Source organism: Dendrobates tinctorius, unplaced genomic scaffold, assembly GCF_039654945.1.
Source record: "Dendrobates tinctorius isolate UK_male_01 unplaced genomic scaffold, ASM3965494v1 ptg000006l, whole genome shotgun sequence".
Classification (NCBI taxonomy): Eukaryota; Metazoa; Chordata; class Amphibia; order Anura; family Dendrobatidae; genus Dendrobates; species Dendrobates tinctorius.
In genome coordinates this window covers 15,430,185-15,450,655 of record NW_027361674.1, presented here as the reverse complement: position 1 = coordinate 15,450,655, position 20,471 = coordinate 15,430,185, and the positions used below count along the sequence as shown (strand labels likewise).

Below are 20,471 nucleotides of genomic sequence, written 5' to 3'. Positions count from 1 at the left end.
TAGACATGATCACATTTATTCCAGTAGAATTGCATTCTTCTTGAATTTTACAAAGTTTATTTTCTTAAAAAATCAAATACAAATATATATAAAATTTATTTATAGGTTTTTGTTTACCGGAATTCGCTCTTGCCTCAGCCGCCAGTTTGCTGAATGGTACAGGGCCAGGCAAACTGTTTAAACCTGCACCGTTCATCTATCCCGCATCCTGGTGTTCTGTTCTGTGCCTCTTCTTTTCCTCCATCACACGAGCCCTCTTTGGCCACTTCACTCCAGGCCACATCTTCCAAGCAAGATTAGGCCTCTTAAATGACGTCTGAGGAATAGACGCGCTTGGAAGCCCAGGCCTGGAGTGAGGTGGTCAAAGAGGATCCATACAGTGGGTTCGGGAGAAGAGGCGCTGACGATGGGCTGATGGAATGCATGACAAGTGATAGAAGTATTATTGTTTTATTATGTTAAAAATCTAATTTCCCATTAGAATCTGTGTGACTTTGCCAAATTCAAATCTCTGCAGATCCACTAATCTCTAACATACAATATCTGCTGTGTGTATGGTTGCGGAGCCCAGCTGTAAATGTGATGGTGTTGAGGTTAATGATTTCCGCTTATCGAATGTAAATACCAACCATGTACTTCCTTTTGTACAGGAAACAGATTTAGACCTGGAAATGTTGGCTCCTTACATCCCAATGGATGACGACTTCCAGCTGAGAAGCTTTGATCAACTTTCCACCTTGGAGAGTGAATCTGCGCCCCCTCAGCCCTTAGGACACATGACCAATCTGTTCCAGCCCACCATCGAACCCATCACCACTGATTTAAAACCAATCACCACCGAAGCGATGAGTGACCCCAAAACCATCATTGTCCACTCCCCCGTCCAGGTGATGAAAGAGGTGCACAGTGCCCCATCCTCGCCGTACAGTGCTAGCCGTAGTCGCACAAGTTCTCCTGCAAGAACGGACAAGACGTCAGAAAAGACAGACCGCTCCCGCCCAGGAACTCCAATTATACAAAGTCCTTTAAGTAAAAGGTAATTATTCTAAATCTGTAGCTTAACAAGTAACAGTGGCCCCTGTGGTATGCCGAATTCGGCAGGACTGGCCAACCAGCTGATGTGCTTTACATATTTGGCAGATGATGGTGGTGGGAGTCCGGCATGTTGTATTTCAGCGCGTCTGAACTTCTGCAGACTAGATTTCTCTTGCTTTTCCCAGATCTACAGTCCTGGATGAGGACATCAGTCCAAAGATCATAGCGTTACATAATGCCCAGCGAAAACGAAAAATTGTAAACGATGGCTCGTTATTTCAAGCAGTGGGAATTGTACGTTTTTTTAATTTCTTCCATTTGGTCGGTAGACGTTTTGCATAGGGTATATGAGCAGCCAATCATCTCTTACCATTTTCTTTTTTTTCAAAATTCAGGGAACTTTATTTCAAACCACCGTTGACCCAGGGCCGAACTCGCCACTGTGGAAACGTGTTAAAGGGGCTGACCTCGAACGACCGACTGGAGCTGAGCAGAGAACAATTATCTTATTGTCAACAGGTATGTTCTCCCCGAAACATCATGGCTTATCATTGTAGGTGATATCCTATGTCCACACTGGATACTGCATCTAGATGTCAGGGCAGGAACTCCACCATTTATTAGGCCCCCTTCACATGTACTGATATTTCCAGTACCGGAAAAACCGGAGATATCCGTGTCTGTGTGTGTAATGCGGCACACAGTTGCCACATGTATCGGTACCACACGGATGGCCGCCAGGGAAGAAGCGCTACTGTAAAGTGCTGTTCCCCTGCGGCAGGTGCTGAACGCGGCTCTGATTCTCCCCTGCTCTGCTGGCAATCGGCCTGAGCGGAGGAGAATAAATAAATGAAAAACCCAACGTGGGTTCCCCCTATGTTTTGAACCAAGCCGGCAAAACTCACAGGTGCGGGCTGCTGTTTTTAGGCTGGGGGGGCCATATCCATGGCCCCTTTACCAGCCTGAGAATAGCGCCCCGCACCTGTTAGTTTTGCCGGGTTGGTTCAAAATCCGAGGGAACCCACTTCGGGTTTTCCATTCATTCTCCTCTGGTCGCGTCGATCTCCGGCAGAGCAGGGGATAATGAGAGCTGCTGCGTTCAGCACCTGCTGCAGGGGAATAGCGCTTTACAGTAGCGCTTCTTCCCTGGCGGCCGTTTGTGCACACGGAGGATGTCAGTGTGTGTTCCACGTGTGTGGGGTGTTTTGCTATCCGTGGTGACGGCAAATAAGTGACATGTCAGCGTGGAAGCACACTGACATGTGCACAGACCCATTCATATGAATGGGTCTACGTGAGTACGTGTCTCCGATACGTGTGAGAACTGTCACCACATGTTACCGGAGACATGGACGTGTGAAAGGGGCATTATGGTAAGTAGCAAAATGGATGAGATTTCACCTAATCTCACCTGTTACATAAAAGAAGAAAAAAATCTGTGCAGAAATTGACTCCTGGTGCAGATTTCGCCTTTTGCTAAGCATAGAGTAAAATCTGCAACAGAATCCCTGACAAATCTGCTTGCAACTCTTGCAGATTTTTTTCATGCATTTTTTTTCTTTCCCAGTTTATTTCCCGTGTGGACACGCGCTTTATTTGCTCAACCAAAACTACTACCTCTTTATTATATTGTGGTTTCAGTTCCTCCCAGCTTGTTGCAATGAGCAGCTCTGTAATTGGGCACATAGAAGGGGCTTTTCAGATGTCCCTGAAAATCGGACTGCAAGGCACGGAGTTGCCACGGGTTTCCCAACCCGAGCGTTAAAGGGAACCTGTCACCTGTTTTGGCTACTATAAGATGCGGCCACCACCTTTCAGGGCTTATTTACAGCATTCTATAATGCTGTAAATAAGCCCCTGGTCTGACCTGAAAGATAAGAGAAAAAAAAAAAAAAAGTTTCCAGGTGCTGGGAAAGGTCAGAGGTCCATCGCCTGCGCATTGCAGTACTTTGCCCTACCCTCAACAGGGCAGAGAAGTACGCCTGCGCAGAAGTGATGCCAGGAGTGATGAAGCAAGCAGGAGGACGGCGTCGCAAGAAGATGGGAGGCGCCGCACCTGGACCTGCAACACCCATTGGACCAGACCACCCTCCCCCTGGGTGAGAATAATATACTTTATCTTTCAGGTCGGACCAAGAGCTTACCTACAGCACTATAGAATGCTGTAGCTAATCCCTGAAAGGCAGTGGCCGCATCTTATAGGTGCTAAAACAGGTGACAGGTGCACTTTAAAACTTCATAGAAATACATGGTCGAGAGAGTTGCGGGCAGACGTCATTAGTGGTTCGTGCTCCGACTGATTGTCACGTACTTCTGAATGAGACTGAAGTCTAAAGAAAATTGGATGATAATCAAAGCATCCTGGGCAGTGATGGATTCCATCTTCCTTACTACTTCACTGCACTGGATTTGTAGATGGCAACCCTTGTGATGACAGCATGGCCAGCCATATTGGTTATATTTGGTCCATTTAAGATGGTCATACACACGAGATAGCTGTCTGCCGAATTTACATTTATCCGACAGTTCTCTCTTCCAACTCCCCCATACATCTGGGCTGAGTATTCATGGTTCTTTCAACGGCGAGAGAAAGCCATTGCCAAATAATCCCAGCAGTGACTTGACTCCCCTGCAAACAATTGTATCATTCTCTAAAATTCCAAGTGCTCACTGATGTTGGGGAGCAGTTATCCCTGCTCTTACCTGTGAATTTCTTTTGTTGCAGACATGGCCAGTCGATTGCTCGGGCAGTCATTGGATGGCACCGGACTTCCCCAGTTGACCAGTTACGACTGTGAAGTGAATGCCCCCATCCAAGGAAACAGGAACCTGCTGCAGGGAGAGGAATTATTAAGAGCTCTTGATCAAGCTAACTGATCCTCGCTTCCCCACTTCTGGACACTTGTGAACCTTTCTCCACCCAAAGCCGTGTATTTATATTTTCTAGATCTGATTATTAGAAGCCTGTCTACAATCCCGCACCATCTCTGCTCCACTTGGCCTTTTCTATTTTTTATTCTTTAACAGAAGGAATTTTTTTTTCCAGCTCCATTTATACCAATCCACATACTATATCATAAGTAATATTAAGTCAAAAGTGCACATTTTTTTTTTTTTTATGTTGAAAGGAGGAAACAAAACACACCGACTCCTCAGGTGTTCCTTTATTATTCCATTAGTTGTTTCTCTCTCTCTCCGTGTCTTCGAGATGTCTCTTACGTTACCATGCACAAGAAAACAATGCTTTGCCAGCGGTGCATTGTAGTCACAATCGCACAATCTCTATATTTTCTTAAGAAAACAAAAAATAAAAATACCAGCAGGTTCTTCATGCAATATATAGTATGCATTTTTAAAAGTTTTAGTTTATGTATTTTTTTTGTTTAGTTTCTATTGTCTATAAAAATAATTAAAATCACATTAAGGCCTGACTTCGTTCCCGCATGTTGTAACGTAGACTCAACGTATTGGAACGCAGCGGATACGGCAGAGAATAATGAAAAAAAGCGATGAAATGTGATCACCACAAGTTTTTATTTTTTTCTTTGTAAAATGGGTAGATTTATATACGGTAGTTAAAAAAAAAAAAAAAAAAAACTCTTGTGGTAAGATACTCTTAATGGCAGATGGTATGAACCCGCTCTGAATAAAGGATATTCCTGCTTGTAGTTGTAAAGACTCCATTGCAATATTTGTAACCGTATGAAATGTTGTCCGCCCGCTCGTGGTGTAGAAATAATTCTTAAAACATGGAAAAAAAAGTGAAAAGTATAAAGAATCATGTATTGCTAGCAAAAGTGCATCGAACAGCAACATTGCTCGGTATTCAACTTTTTTTTTTTTTTTCTCTGAATTTTACATGAAGTTCAGTTAGTAAAAAAAAGTAGAAACTTTTTTTTTTTTTTTTTTTTTTTTTATTATTTAGGGGGTTGTCGTAGGTGTAACATATGCTCAGTGTGATTTGTATGATGCAGACTGTGCAAAATTGTATTTTTTTTCCCATCTAGCTCTTTTTTTTGCTGTCTGTGGTTGGATCTAACACTAAATGTATTGTTTTATGACATCAATAAACATGATACGTGGACCAGGCCACACATGCTAGTAACTGTCTTCTGTCAATCAAGGGTGTGTCTGAGTGGGAAAATTGTATTCACTGGTTTCTCTGATTTGGGTGACATTGGCCACTCTACATCATTTAAAGGGTTCTACTGTCGTAAGACTTACACTCCGCAACATTTGAAATGGCAAAATCAAGAAGTTGTGGAATGATAGAAATCACAGGATAGACAGATGTGTTACTGATCTGCAAAGGAGGTAATCTGCGGAAAGTTCTGCTGCACTGAATGTACTTGGGCAAATCATCAAGATCCGCTGCTGGCAGCTTCCTATTCTTGGATCAGTTGCTGAACAGAGGAACGGGTAGGGTGGTGGACACAGATGAGGGAGATGTATGGTGGTGCAGAACTGTGGAGAGCCTTGTGGGAGATGTTTGTATTGTATTCTGTTACAGATGGGTAACCAGTGCAATGACTGGTACAAGGTGGTGGCATCGGTGAAGTGGCTGGACAGAAATACTACCTGTGGTTGCTGCGCTCAGGATGTATTCGAGAGGAAAAAGCTTAGGCCGGGGTCATACTTGGGAGTGCAATGCGAGAAACTCGCATTAATACTCAGCACTGCCGGTGGTGGTTCGGACCGTTCAGCTGCATAGAAAGACATGCAGCCGCACACTCCGACCCGAGTGCAGGGTATTGAGGCGAGAGACTTGCGTGAGTTTCTCGCATTGCACTTGCAAGTTTGACCCCGACCTTAGTAAGAGAGAGACCGATCAGTAGAGAGTGGCAGTAGTCCGGATGAAAATGAAAGAGTGACAAGTTTTTGAAGTTTCTAAGGTGAGAAGTTTGAATTCTAGAGATGTTTTTAGGATGCAGGTGACATGAGCGAGTGAGTGGTCGGAGAGAATAAAGGGAAGTTTTGTGTCAAATATGACCTCCCCCGCACCCCAACCCGAAGATACCGAACGTGCCGCTTGGGACTAATGGCTGAATCACCCAAGACCAGACCGGGGCAAAGTGCCATGGGGCTGGAAACTGGAGGTCTGCGGGCCGCACCATGCCCGCCCTCTTGCTTGTTGTCTCCTACAGTCAATATTGGTGGAGGAGGGGCCTCCGACCACTTCCTCCACCAGTCGGTGTGAAACAGCTGACTCTTATGATGTCATTTCATCGCGTCAGCTGTGTACCGCCGGAGAGTCACTGCACCGGTGGCAGAGAAAGGAGCAGAGTTCCAGGGAGCGAGACCGAGGTGACTTTTTTTTTTTTTTCTTTCATGTGTATGGGGGGGGGGGGGGGGTATTCTATAGGGGTGACACAGCACATGTGGATTCTAGGAGGGTGACACAGCACATGGGGAGGCTATGGGGACGACATGCTGTGCATGAGAAGGCTATGGGGGCGACGTGCCGCGCATGGGGAGGCTATGGGACTGTCGTGCAGAACATGGGATGTTATTGGGGTGACATGCTGCACATGGGGAGGCTATCGGCGCCTCATGCAGTATATTGAAAGGCTGTGTGGGGCTCATGCAGTGTGTGTATATAGGGTGGATGTGTGGGGCTCATGCAGTGTATATAGGGAGGCTGTGTGGGGCTCATGCAGTATATGGGAAGGCTGTGTGGGGCTCATGCAGTGTGTAGGGAGGCTTTGTGGGGCTCATGGAGTATATATAGGGAGGCTGTGTGGGGCTCATGCTGTATATGGGGAGGCTGTGTGGGGCTCATGCTGTATATGGGGAGGCTGTGTGGGGCTCATGCTGTATATGGGGAGGCTGTGGGGCTCATGCTGTATATGGGGAGGCTGTGTGGGGCTCATGCTGTATATACGAAGGCTGTGTGGGGTTCTTGCTGTATATGGGGAGGCTGTGTGGGGTTCATGCTGTATATGCGAAGGCTGTGTGGGGTTCTTGCTGTATATGGGGAGGCTGTGTGGGGTTCATGCTGTATATACACGAAGGCTGTGTGGGTTCTTGCTGTATATGGGGAGGCTGTGCGGGGTTCATGCCGTATATACGGAGGCTGTGTGGGGTTCATGCCGTATATACGGAGGCTGTGTGGGGTTCATGCTGTATATACGAAGGCTGTGTGGGGTTCTTGCTGTATATGGGGAGGCTGTGTGGAGTCTGTGTTGGGGCTCATGCCGTATATATGGGGAGGCTGTGTTGGGGCTCATGCCGTATATGGGGAGGCTGTGTTGGGGCGTTTCCTCCTCAATAGTTTCACTTTCCATAGATCACTGTTCAGTGCGTGTGTCTGGGGGAGGAGCAGCTGGGTGGTCCTGCTCTCTGCACTGAAGCTGAGGGGGAGGATGTTACTGTGTAAGGAGGGATAGGCTTGTTCATGTGGTCCAGGAGGGCCTGTAGCTATGGAGGGTGGGGTTGTTGCTATAGAGGGCATGTTTTTAGTAGAGTAGGAGGAAACGACCAGTTCTCATTTCAATGCCAGAACTCACCCCCCCTTGGATGTTTTTCTTACAAGCAAGAGATATCCAGCAAACTGGCCACAGAAGGTAAATTATGTATTGTCAGCATTCTGCAGCCCAGATATGCACTGAGATTATGTGAAAAGCCCGGACAACCCCTTTAATTTCAAGCCATTAGTTCAGCCCTGCACAACAGTCATGGTCTCTCGTGGCCCCTCGGTAAAAGTAATTGCCCACCCCTGCCCAATACTACTGCAATATCAGGTATAGATAGACTAGTAGAGAAGGGAAACACAAGAAGATCCATTTCACATAGAGTGAGGACATGATGTTATGCCCTTTACACATCTGTATAAAACTAGTACCAGGAAAAAAAAAAGTACTGGTGTCATCAATGTTTTTTCTGGCACGGCAAAAGAAAAATGACAAAGCTTCTCCTTATACTTTGCAATGTTAAATACTGATGCGATCCATGTGCTGTACGTGTCTTCGTCCGGGTTCACATTAGCGTTCGGGGCTTTGCGGAGGGGTGCGTTCTTAAGCCCCGCCTACTTGTGCATGCGTCCTGCGTACCTATCTTTAACATTGGGCACACAGGACATGCGGATGTGTCGTTTTGACACGCCCGCTGTCTGCACAAAACGCAACTTGAGTTCCCGTGTGGTCGGCGGGTGTGTCAAAACAACGCATCCACATACATTCGCGTGTCCTGCGTACCCAATGTTAAGGCCTGTTTCACACATACGTTTTTTTCATAAGATGCAATCCGCAAAAATGGCGTGACACGGATCCGCAACTGTTTTGAAAGCAACGTGTGCGACCGGACCGTTGCTTTGACAGATCCGGGGAAGGCAGAAATTTAAAGGAACCCGTGCCCGGGGCGGCGAGAGAGAAAATTTTATTTAGCCGCCAGAACTGGCATTTAGGGTTAAAATTCCGGCAAAGGCAATACTTCCGGCCATGTGCAGTGTACAAATGCGGATCTGGCCAGCAAAAAAAACATTTCAGTGTCCGTCATGTCAGCGGATGCCAAAATTTTGACGAATCCGTAAAAAAACGGATCCTTATCCGTCAAGATCTGCCGATAATGCAAGTCAATGGGAAGAAAAACGGAGGATCCGTTATTTTTTTGCAAAACGGCGGATTTTGACTGATGGTGACAGACGGATGTGTGAAAGAGGCCTAAAGATGGGTACGCAGGACACATGCAGAAGTAGGCGGAGCTTAACGGAGGAAGAACGCAGCCCTCCACAAAGCCCCCGGAATGCCCATGTGAGCTTATTACAGACCTGTAGACTTGTACTGGCCCTTGTCATCTGTGCTGCTGGTAACAACCGGACCGGTCTCCCTGGCTCATAGGCTACACTGGGTACCTTTGAGCTGGTGGCACAGACACAACTATGCTGCAGACCACTGACCAGCTGCAGGATGAGACCACCATGGGGCCTGTATATCCTAAACGGGAGCAGATTGTATTATTTTTGAATAAACCAAATATATATTGCACAGTAGTTCCCTGAAATAACCGGCAGGAGGCGTCATATGCCAGGTCGCAGTGCTGTGGAGGAAGGCTGCATTCATACTGCAAGGTCATCATCTCAAGGTCATACTGCAAAAAAACATAAAATAATAAATTCGGTTTATTTTGTAAATTCCGCAGCTCTGGGCACAGTGTATCCCCGCAGCCATTACTGTGCCCGCACTGCAGGTAGAACTTAGTATCAGTCACTGCCGGGGAAAGAGGTAACAGTAACGCAACATTCACTTCCGGTTCTGGCTAGGACAGGCACGCGCACAGACGCAGCGCCAGCCGACACTTTGTGGGGGGCGAAGGCGCGCACTTACGATTTTTTTTTGTTTGTTCCCCCACCACATACACCAGCGCCGTAGTATGAAGACGTCACAGCTGCGCGTCGCTACGGAGTCCGGTAAGTGTCAGTCCAGGTGTGTGGAGAGGCTGGTGTGTCACGTGACTGTAGTGATGTGTGCCCCTCTCGGTACACTGCCGACACCAGCACCACCCAACTGTTCCGTACAGGAAGAGCGGCACGTACTGCAGCATGGCCCAATCCTTCCAGTGTCCCAGGGTGGGCCACTCACTGCTATATTCCTCTCATGACCTCTATGTGGTCTTCCTGCATGGTATAACGCCCCACAGTTCCCCCATATGCAGTGTAATGCCTCTCACATAGTATGATGTTTCCTCACACAGTATGACTCTCGGGGTATGTGCACACTTTGCGGTTTCTGCTGCGTTGTACAGTACCTTTATTTCCTATGGAAATTAAAAAACGCTGTGCACATGCTGCGTTTTTTCCGCGCGGTTTTGCTGCGGTTTTCAAAACGCAGCATGTCAATTGTTTGGTGCAGAAATGCTGCAGTTTTACACCTCATCCATTATGAGGTATAAAACCACAGGGCTGCGGATTTACCTGCGGTTTTCTCTACAAAATCCGCAGAGACAAAAAACTGTGTGTGCACATACCCTCACAGTGCCCCCCACATGCGGTATAATTCACCTCACACAGTACAACGTCCCCACAGTGTCACCACTTACAGCATACTGCCCCCTCACAGTATGATGCTCACCGTGCCCCCCACATGCGGTATAATTCACCTCACACAGTACAACGTCCCCACAGTGTCACCACTTACAGCATACTGCCCCCTCACAGTATGATGCTCACCGTGCCCCCCACATGCGGTATAATTCACCTCACACAGTACAACGTCCCCACAGTGTCACCACTTACAGCATACTGCCCACTCACAGTATGATGCTCACCGTGCCCCCCACATGCGGTATAATTCATCTCACACAGTACAACGTCCCCACAGTGTCACCACTTACAGCATACTGCCCCCTCACAGTATGATGCTCACCGTGCCCCCCACATGCGGTATAATTCACCTCACACAGTACAACGTCCCCACAGTGTCACCACTTACAGCATACTGCCCCCTCACAGTATGATGCTCACCGTGCCCCCCACATGCGGTATAATTCACCTCACACAGTACAACGTCCCCACAGTGTCACCACTTACAGCATACTGCCCCCTCACAGTATGATGCTCACCGTGCCCCCCACATGCGGTATAATTCACCTCACACAGTACAACGTCCCCACAGTGTCACCACTTACAGCATACTGCCCCCTCACAGTATGATGCTCACCGTGCCCCCCACATGCAGTATAATTCACCTCACACAGTACAACGTCCCCACAGTGTCACCACTTACAGCATACTGCCCCCTCACAGTATGATGCTCACCGTGCCCCCCACATGCGGTATAATTCACCTCACACAGTACAACGTCCCCACAGTGTCACCACTTACAGCATACTGCCCCCTCACAGTATGATGCTCACCGTGCCCCCCACATGCGGTATAATTCACCTCACACAGTACAACGTCCCCACAGTGTCACCACTTACAGCATACTGCCCCCTCACAGTATGATGCTCACCGTGCCCCCCACATGCGGTATAATTCACCTCACACAGTACAACGTCCCCACAGTGTCACCACTTACAGCATACTGCCCACTCACAGTATGATGCTCACCGTGCCCCCCACATGCAGTATAATTCACCTCACACAGTACAACGTCCCCACAGTGTCACCACTTACAGCATACTGCCCCCTCACAGTATGATGCTCACCGTGCCCCCCACATGCGGTATAATTCATCTCACACAGTACAACGTCCCCACAGTGTCCCCACTTACTGCATACTGCCCCCTCACAGTATGATGCTCACCGTGCCCCCCACATGCGGTATAATTCACCTCACACAGTACAACGTCCCCACAGTGTCCCCACTTACTGCATACTGCCCCCTCACAGTATGATGCTCACCGTGCCCCCCACATGCGGTATAATTCATCTCACACAGTACAACGTCCCCACAGTGTCCCCACTTACTGCATACTGGCCCCTCACAGTATGATGCTCACCGTGCCCCCCACATGCGGTATAATTCACCTCACACAGTACAACGTCCCCACTTACAGCATACTGCCCCCTCACAGTATGATGCTCACAGTGCCCCCCACATGCGGTATAATTCACCTCACACAGTACAACATCCCCATAGTGTCCCCACTTACTGCATACTGCCCCCTCACAGTATGATGCTCACAGTGCCCCCCACATGCGGTATAATTCACCTCACACAGTACAACGTCCCCACAGTGTCCCCACTTACAGCATACTGCCCTCTCACAGTATGACGCTCACAGTGCCCCCCACATGCGGTATAATTCACCTCACACAGTACAACATCCCCATAGTGTCCCCACTTACTGCATACTGCCCCCTCACAGTATGACGCTCACAGTGCCCTCTACATGCGGTATAATTCACCTCACACAGTACAACGTCCACAAAGTATGATGCCCCCATGGGCAGTATAATGCCTCTCACACAGTATGACTGAGCCCTCGCGGGCAGGGTCCTCTCTCCTGTACTTGTGTGTGTCTTGCATTGCTCATGTTTACTGTACTTGTCTATATTTGTCCCTTTTCACATGTAAAGCGTCATGGAATAAATGTCGCCATAAAAATGTATAATAATAATATATACAGTATAATGCCTCTCACACAGTATAATCCCCCCCACCTGCAGTATGACCCCACCCATAGTGCCCCCACTTATTATACTGCCCCCCACATGGAATAATACCCCCTCACACAGTATGATGCTTATACCATGCCCCCAACGTGGTATAATCCCGTGACACAGTATGACACCCCCACATGGTGTAACGCCTCTCACTGCCCCCCTTGTATGATTTGATGTCCACACAATATAGTGCACCCCCTTACAATATAATGCTTACACATGGTTTTCTTCCTCCACAGTGCCCCCCGTTAGTTTGATGCCCCTCACAGAGTATAAGGTCTCCACAGTGCCCCCCCCACATAGTGAAAATCCTTCAGTTTGATGTCTTCACAAGGTATAATGCCACCTCATTTTTCCCCTGCATTTTATTATGCCCCTCACTCAGTATGATGCCTTCACATAGTATAATGCCTTCACAGTGTCCCCTCACACAGCATGACGGCCCCCCATATAGGGCAGTGCCCTTCATACATAATGGTGCTCCCCACAAAGAAAGGGCTAAACAAATATGTCGCTAAGTCCCCCTGATGTGTGGAGCAGACCTACGGCGCCTCCTAATGATCATGTCCTCTTTGTCAGTACACCCCCACAATAGGCAGTGCCATAATAAGCCGACACAAAGCCATGCACAGCGTCACCTATTGCACTGACTGCTACACTACCTTGATACAAAGCCCCTTCTCATGGCTGGGGGTGGTCACAAAGCTGCTAGTGTTTAGTATTGGCTGCAGGGACCGGATGTTAGGGCAATTGCTGCTGCCAGCCCTGAAGTAGCTGTGAAATTAAGTCGACTCTCCCGGGTGGTATGGGAGGTCGACCTTTTTTGTGATTCTCCTGAAAGTTGCGGAAGAAAGGGCAGTATGGTGCATATAAAGCACATCTTAATCTACATCTGCTTGTTCAGGTGAAACTTTACAGGTCATATTCTTCGCTAATATAAACTAAGAATTATAAACTCCTCATCGAAGTGGGTTGACTGGCGGATTCCCCAGTTAACTCATTCTGCAACAAGAAATTTGCAATAAAACCCTACTAAAAAAAATTGTATGCACAATTACATGTATTTAAGTAAACAAAAAAAAAAAAAAAACAAAAGTAGCCAACCCACTTAACTATTTCCGGACCCCCATAGTCTTTAACCGTCCTGGCAGTCTGCATTGTTACTGCAAAGTAAAGCAGCTGTACACGATTGTATGAGCCGGGAAGCCGGCTGTTGGACACAGCCGAGCTCCCCATAGAGGAGACATAAATGTTTTTTTTTTACTGTCTCTGCCTTCTATATCACTGTATACACAGAGCTGAACAAGGATACAGTAATAGGAGCTGTCGGGGCCAACAGTCATGTGATCACTGGGTGTAGGGAGGAAATAGGAGCTGCTTGGTCCTAGAACACCCAGTCAGCTGTGCAGGCAGGAGGGCTGCATTTCCACTGTAACTGGGACTAATATACCAGCCCCAGTTACAGAGGGAAAAAGGAAAATCTAATTAAAAAAAAATGTAAATTTTGAAAAGTCCTCTAAAGATCTCTTTTATGACCTTTTGAGGGGCACAGTATGTGAAATAATTGAAAAAAAAAGTAGGTAAAAAAATAAGCTTCTGCCAACCAAATTGCTGTTTCTACCCCCACCCCTGTGAAAATCAAAGCAAAAGCATTTCCTAATTGTGGGGAAAAAAAGGAAATGTATTTTAGTGGTCATAAAAAATGTAAGAATATTTGTAAAACTGACACATATTAACTTTATTTTCCTACTGATATTGATAGAAAAAAATCAGCGTATAAAATATCAAAATGAAAAAACGATGCAAAAATGATATGGATATATGAACAAAAATCCCCCCCCCCAAAAAAAAAAAATGTGGCTGGTCCAGAACTGGGGGTACACTCACCGGCCTTGAATGGGTTGCATATCTAGTGCAACTACTTTTTTATTTCGGATAACACGGGAGTAGGTGATCGGTCATTTCTGGACAGACACTTGTCAACTGCTTGGATGTTTTTTTGTATATTTTTATTTTCTTTGCAGCTGAATTTGAGGAGTAGTTTTGTGTCCTGAGCATTGTGAGATTTGTGTCCGCCATGATGGTCTCATTCATTGCCGGATGAGCAGCTTTATCAGGTCAGTAACTAGATCTATAACAGATGAATGTTGGACTCTTTCCTACTAATACCAATGCTCCATTTTCACCCTGAGATAATCAACAGACGAGCATTGGTAGGAAAACTCTTTTTTTCTTTTACCTGCCTTTGTAAATTTGCTGACTATAACCTGACAATGGAACCAAAATGCTCATTCATCAGGTGGTCAGATCTTTTCTCATTCAAATCATTGTTATAGGCAGTGCTGCCAATAACTTGTGTTAACAGGATGGAGATTAGAACAGTGGTTTGTCTCCTAGGCAATGATCTGTAAACAATCTTATCCACACACTACAGATATGTTCCATGCTCAGGAGTCCCAGGAAAACTGAGCATGGGGTTTTACTATATTATTTTGGGTGTTGCAAATCTGCACCAACAGATTTTCCTCTAGCGCCTTCCGGATTTGATGTGTAAATTGTGCAAATCCGATATGAGTTTACTTTCCCTTAAATGGGTTTTCCAGTACTATGAGATTGATAACTTATCACCAGGATAGGTCATCAATGTCCAATCTGCGTGGATCTTGCTCCTCCACCGATCAGCTGTCACGTGGTTTGTCCTGATGAAGTTTTAACCTCTTAACGACCGCCGATATGCCTTTTAATGGTGCTGAGAAATAAGCGTATAGCGCCCCCCAGCGTCGAAAAACACAGAGGTCTTTAGATCAGTGCTGGTTTTTATGGTCCCCTGTAATGTGTTCGCCGTTATTTACCGAATAATGGCGATCACAAAAATAAAAAGTCCGACTTACAATTAATTTCTCTCTTCTCTGATATGATGTTACAAATCAGAGAAGAGAGAAATGAGGTCACCGGAGCCCCCAATACCTCCGTCATCCCTTGGCTCTCCTGATCAGCCCCGTGACCTCCGCGTCATCTTCCTGGAAAAAAAAATGGCAAGATCTGCCTTCTGGTACCCAGCAATAATAGGGAATTTTTCCTATGGGTTCCTTTTGATCATTGTGATAGACTCCATCACAGTGATCAAAAGAAAAAAAATAGTAAATCATATCCCCTTTGTCACCCCCTTAGTTAGATAAAAATGATAAAATACAGTTAGGGTTGGGTTGTGGTTAAGGTTTTGGTTAGAGATAGAATTGGGTTTTTCAAAAGTGAAAAAAAAATGACAATAGTGTTGAGCGCTCGCTACTTGAGTTTGCATCAGTTGCTTGGGTATGCACTGAATAATGCGGCTCCCCGCCTATTTTCTTTTTTTGGCGTGTCTAACGGCCACAAAACATGCGGGCAGGGACTCAAGAACCCGTGATATTTGGTGCATACCCAAGCACTCGATGCAAACTGCAGTAGCGAGCATTTGCACTCAACACTAATGACCACATATTCAATATGACCACCCAATGTTACCTGTGGATTCAAAATGGTCACTATATTCCTGGATAAAATCCTTGAGGGACGTGGTTTACAAAATGATGTCACTTGTGGGGGATTTCCACTGTTTAGACACATCAGGGGCTCTCCAAATGCGACAAAGCGTCTGCTCTCGATTCCAGCTAATTTTGAGATCAAAAAGTCAAACGGTGCTCCTTCCTTTCTGAGTCCTGCCGTGCACCCAAACAGTAGTTTTCCCCCACATATGGAGTATCAGCATGCTCAGGTGAAATTGCACAACAAATTTTCGGGTCCACTTTTTCCGGTTACCCTTGTCAAAATAAAAAAAAAAGTTTGAGGCTAAAGTAAATTTTTTGTGAGAGAAGTTAAATATTAATTTCTTCCTTCCACATTGCTTCAGATCCTGTGAAGCAACTGAAGGGTTAATAAACTTCTTGAAAGTTGTTTTGAGCATCTTAAGGGGTGAAGTTTTTAGACTAGTGTCACTTTTGGGTACTTTGTAATACAGACCCCCTCAAAGTCACTTCAAATGTGAAGTGGTCAGGGCTGTGGAGTCGGAGTCGCGGAGTCGGAGTTAGTTTTGGTTTGAGTCGGTAGAAATGTACCGACTCCAGCTTTAAAAAAAAATGTATTAATATTTCATAATTGAACTTTCATATGAATTTTATAAATGTTACTCAAATATATATGTTCTATCAAACTATGAACAGCAGTGATAAGCAGTTCTGCTGGAGATAGAGACATTTCTTACTTCTTGTGTGTCACTGTTCTCCACTGCCCTTATCTAATCTTATACTTGGTTAACCTCATGCTGCCCCAACCCCCCTACTTACAATGTATGAAACTGAAAGTGAAAATGTGTTGCAAATTCTTAGTAGTAAAGCTCCTCCTCTAGACTAGATCATACTAGGTGTGCGTCTTCCAAGCATCTCACAGCTGCCTGCTACTCAGAAGAGGAAGACTGTAAGAAGTATTATCCTTTCAACAAACTTTGCATCAGTTAACTGTGAGTACATGAGGAATAATAACAGTATTACTGACCACTATATCAGTTGTACGACCTGGCAATAATTTTGTACAATTGTCATTTGGATTGTGAATGCAGAATTAAAAACCTGAGAATGTCAAAGAAGCATCACATTAAATCAGCTGTATTTGAACATTTCACCATCACTCAAGATAGAAAACATTATGTCTGTCAGTGTATGACAAATGATCCAGACGAAAACAAATGGTGTGAAGCCAAGATGAGTGCATATTCAGGCAAAGATAAAAATACTCCTACCAGAGCTTCTAATCTAAAGAGACATTTACAGCGCTTTCATCCAGAAGTACTGAAAGCAGTGGATGAGAAAGACTGCATCCAAACCAATGAACCAGTGCCCAGCTCTTCCAGCCAAACAAAGGAGCAGAGAACTTTGCAGCCATCAGTTGCAAGATATTTTGTCAGTGACAAAGTTACTGTGACAATGACAGTAGATACATTTAAAAAACAGATCATAGAGCTTGTTGTAAAGGATAGTGTGCCTATTTCATTATTTTCACGACCAGCTTTTATGTGTCTGAATGGGGAAATGGCCCGCAAGCTTGGTGTTTCTCTGGAGAGAGAGAGTATTAGAAAATTAGTAATCGAAGAAGCTTTTAAACAAAAGGAAGAACTTAAAAAACTCTCAAGGGACGCTTTCTGTTTCTTAAAATGGATGCCTGCACACGTCACAGAGTGAACTATTTTGCCATCAATGTCCGATTTGTTTGTGACAAAAATGAAATAGTTACCAAGACATTTGCAGTAAAAGACACCAAAGCTCATCACACCAGTGAGTTTCTCCAGGTCTTGGTGGAAAAGGTTCTGCAAGACTATGAACTTAAAAAAGAGCAAGTTCTTTCTGTCGTAACTGACAATGCTTCAAATATGATAAGTACTATTAAGCTAATGAATGAGAGTAATGATGGTGACCAGCAGCTAGAAGAACATTCTGGGTCCACAGACACAGAAATGTTTGAAATAGAGGAACACAGTATTGTAACTGAGGAGCAAACTGAAGTTGCTTCAGATGAACAGCAACATGATAGTTTAGATGATCTTGTTGAAACTGTGTCAATATGTTCTTTCATTCATCACATGCGCTGTGTTGTGCATACGCTACAGCTGGCTATAAGAGACAGTCTGCAAGAAGGACATGCTGCTGCACTTATTGGCAAGGTGAGAAAATTGGCTACTGTTGCCAGAACCCCTAAAGTTGACTCAATTTTGAAGAGACGTGCTGGAAAAGGGGCAATTATTGATCAAGCCACACAATGGGGCAGTATTTACTTAATGATTCAGCGCTTAGTTGAACTGAAAACCTTTCTTGTAGACATGGCTAACCCTCAACTGACGCTAAATGAAAGTCAGTGGAATCAGGTGACTGAGCTGGAAAGATTGCTAGAGCACCCATTTACAGTGACTACAAAATTACAAGCAGAGGACTTAACTCCAGGTATTTTCTTAAAGGAGTGGAAGAACATGATGTTTCGCCTGTCCCAAAGAGGAGGGTTAATTGCAAGTGGCATTGCTACATCAATGAAATGGAGAGAGGAGCTACTATTACAAAATAACTCTTTTGGCAGCTGTTTATGTAGACCCAATGCATCGGATTCTTCTAGATGATCAACAGCTAAGTAAAGGAAAAGAAGCTCTGTTTGAAATAGCAGTAAGGATGAAAGGGTTGCAGAACAGTCAGGAGGAACAAGAAGAATTTGGTCGTCCTGCCACATCTTCACCCTTATCATCAACTGATGAAGAATTTAATTTCAAAAAATATTTGGATCACAAGGACCGTGCAAACGTTCCTGCATAGAAGAAGAGTCATCCCCATCAAGGAACACAGCCAGTACATTTCAGCAGAATTTTTCATGTGCACTAAAAGAAATTGAGAAATTTGACCGTTCATCAAAAATAACAGTGCAACAAGCGATTCCTCTGTATCCTGACATTGTCAGAGATGTTGCCCGAGTGGTTACTGCTTTGCCACCAACACAAGTTAGTGTAGAGAGGTTGTTCTCTGCTCTCAAAATAATTAGATCAGATTTGAGGGCATCCATGATGGAGGATCTGACAGAGGCAATACTTTTTCTGAGGACAAATTTATAGATTTCTCCTTATTAACTGCATAAAAGTGTTTATTGCATATTTACTTACAGTTTAGAAAAGTTTATAAAAGTTATTTGCTATATTCTAATTGTATTCTAATAAATGTAGTTTTTGCTCTAAGTGGTCTGATTACTTATATGATGGTGAGAAACTGAATAAGCACGATGTTTAATATTTTACAACAGTAAATTTGTTGTTATGAATTGGCCATATATGAAGGAGTCGGAGCCTGATAAAGTCCAGGAGTCGGAGTTGCAACTGTGGCTTACCGACTCCACAGCCCTGGATGTGGTCCTTAAAATAAAAAAAAAATAAAAAAAAATTTGTAAATTTTGTTGTAAAAATGAGAAATCACTGGTCAACTTTTAACCCTTACAACTTCCTAACAAAAAAAAATTGTTTCCAAAATTGTGCTGATGTAAAGTAGAAATGTGGGAAATGTTATTTATGAACTATTTTGTGTGAAATATCTCTGTGATTTAAGGGCACAAAAATTAAGTCGTTGAAAATTACAAAATTTTCTGTGTTTTTTGCCAAATTTCCATTTTTTTTCACAAATAAATGTAAGTCATATCAAAGAATTTTTACCACTATAATGAAGTACAATATGTCACGAAAAACAATCTCCGAATCAGTGGGATACATTGAAGTGTTCCAGAGGTATTACTACATAAAGTGAAAGTGGTCAGCATTGTAAAAATTGGCCCGGTCATTAACGTGTTAGGGGTTAATGGCTTGAGCTGCAGCCTGTGACTTCAGGGATCAAATATCGGCGTAGAAATCCATTAGATATAGATATCACTGCTGAAATGTTACTTTATCTACTTTCTGATTGTAAAATGTAAAGTGAATAAACTAAAGCTCAACTCACTTATTTTCAGTTTCCTCCCTTTTTGAAAAGCCCACAGCATGAATTTTCCAGGCATTAAAGAAGACTGTGAGAGCTTCCTGGGGTTCTTCCAGGCCACAGACACCGTGCGTTTCGAAGAGTTTTTATCGATATGGAAAGGACTCAAATTCCACACCATATTCTAGTAAGTCATGGCGGTCGGTTTGGCACAAGGACACTTTTAAGCAGAGTCTCTAAGGGCCACTCTAGCAGGTGTAATGCATGCTGTGAATGAAAGGGAATGAAGTTCTGGCTCCTATGGCAGAATGCTATGCTGGCAGAATGCTAATGAAGAGAAACTCTCACTTTTTCTGGTAAATAAATTGTAGTTTATTAAACTCCAGGCTGTTTTGAAACCTTCAGCATTCCTGGTCCAAGTATGGATCTCTATGTCCTGACCCAAACTCGGCAACATCGTAGGCTTTTATGATGCTCTTGATTTTGAATCAGAGCTCTCGTGGCGGTCCGTCCTTGCGCCGTGAGTGTGGGATGTGTTGATCTGGCCTTATAGACCTTTCCGTTGTTCTGTATACTAATGACATCTTCCTTGTTTTGCAGTGGTGGGATGAGGAGTCTGGAGAGTAACCGGTTCACAAGGGAAGTACTCTCGGTGGCCTCGACTTATTTCCTTCCACCGTACACATTTCAGATCCGAGTGGGGGCCATGTACTTGCTGTATGGTCTGTACAACACACAGCTCTGTCAGCCCAAGCAGAAGGTATTACTGCTATGTGTGCACCATGGCCAGCGTCAGAAAGCATAATAATAGTTTGCTATCTTACTAACTGCAAGGGCCAGGTGCTGCTGGCTGTCAAGACTTC

The 20,471-nt window shown here is 44.8% G+C and overlaps 2 protein-coding genes across 5 annotated transcripts in view; both read left to right on the top strand.

Annotated features, from left to right (window-relative positions):
- Positions 1–5,129, top strand: part of HIF1A (hypoxia inducible factor 1 subunit alpha) — a 70,398-nt gene extending 65,269 nt beyond the window's left edge. The window contains exons 12-15 of the mRNA XM_073571018.1: positions 651–1,036; positions 1,221–1,329; positions 1,431–1,554; positions 3,761–5,129. Of these exons, the coding sequence (XP_073427119.1) occupies positions 651–1,036; positions 1,221–1,329; positions 1,431–1,554; positions 3,761–3,912 (771 nt within the window). The 3' untranslated portion in view covers positions 3,913–5,129. The remainder of the gene's footprint in view (positions 1–650; positions 1,037–1,220; positions 1,330–1,430; positions 1,555–3,760) is intronic.
- Positions 5,130–6,316: 1,187 nt separating this feature from the next.
- SNAPC1 (small nuclear RNA activating complex polypeptide 1) overlaps positions 6,317–20,471 on the top strand; it is a 66,480-nt gene continuing 52,325 nt past the window's right edge. The window contains exons 1-4 of one of the 4 annotated variants that reach the window (XM_073571040.1): positions 6,317–6,339; positions 14,164–14,256; positions 19,643–19,795; positions 20,209–20,368. In XM_073571040.1, the coding sequence (XP_073427141.1) occupies positions 19,671–19,795; positions 20,209–20,368 (285 nt within the window). In that variant the 5' untranslated portion in view covers positions 6,317–6,339; positions 14,164–14,256; positions 19,643–19,670. Of the gene's footprint in view, positions 6,340–9,264; positions 9,440–14,163; positions 14,257–19,642; positions 19,796–20,208; positions 20,369–20,471 lie in introns of those variants that run through there. The other 3 variants (XM_073571059.1, XM_073571051.1, XM_073571031.1) reach the window with 3 other exon arrangements.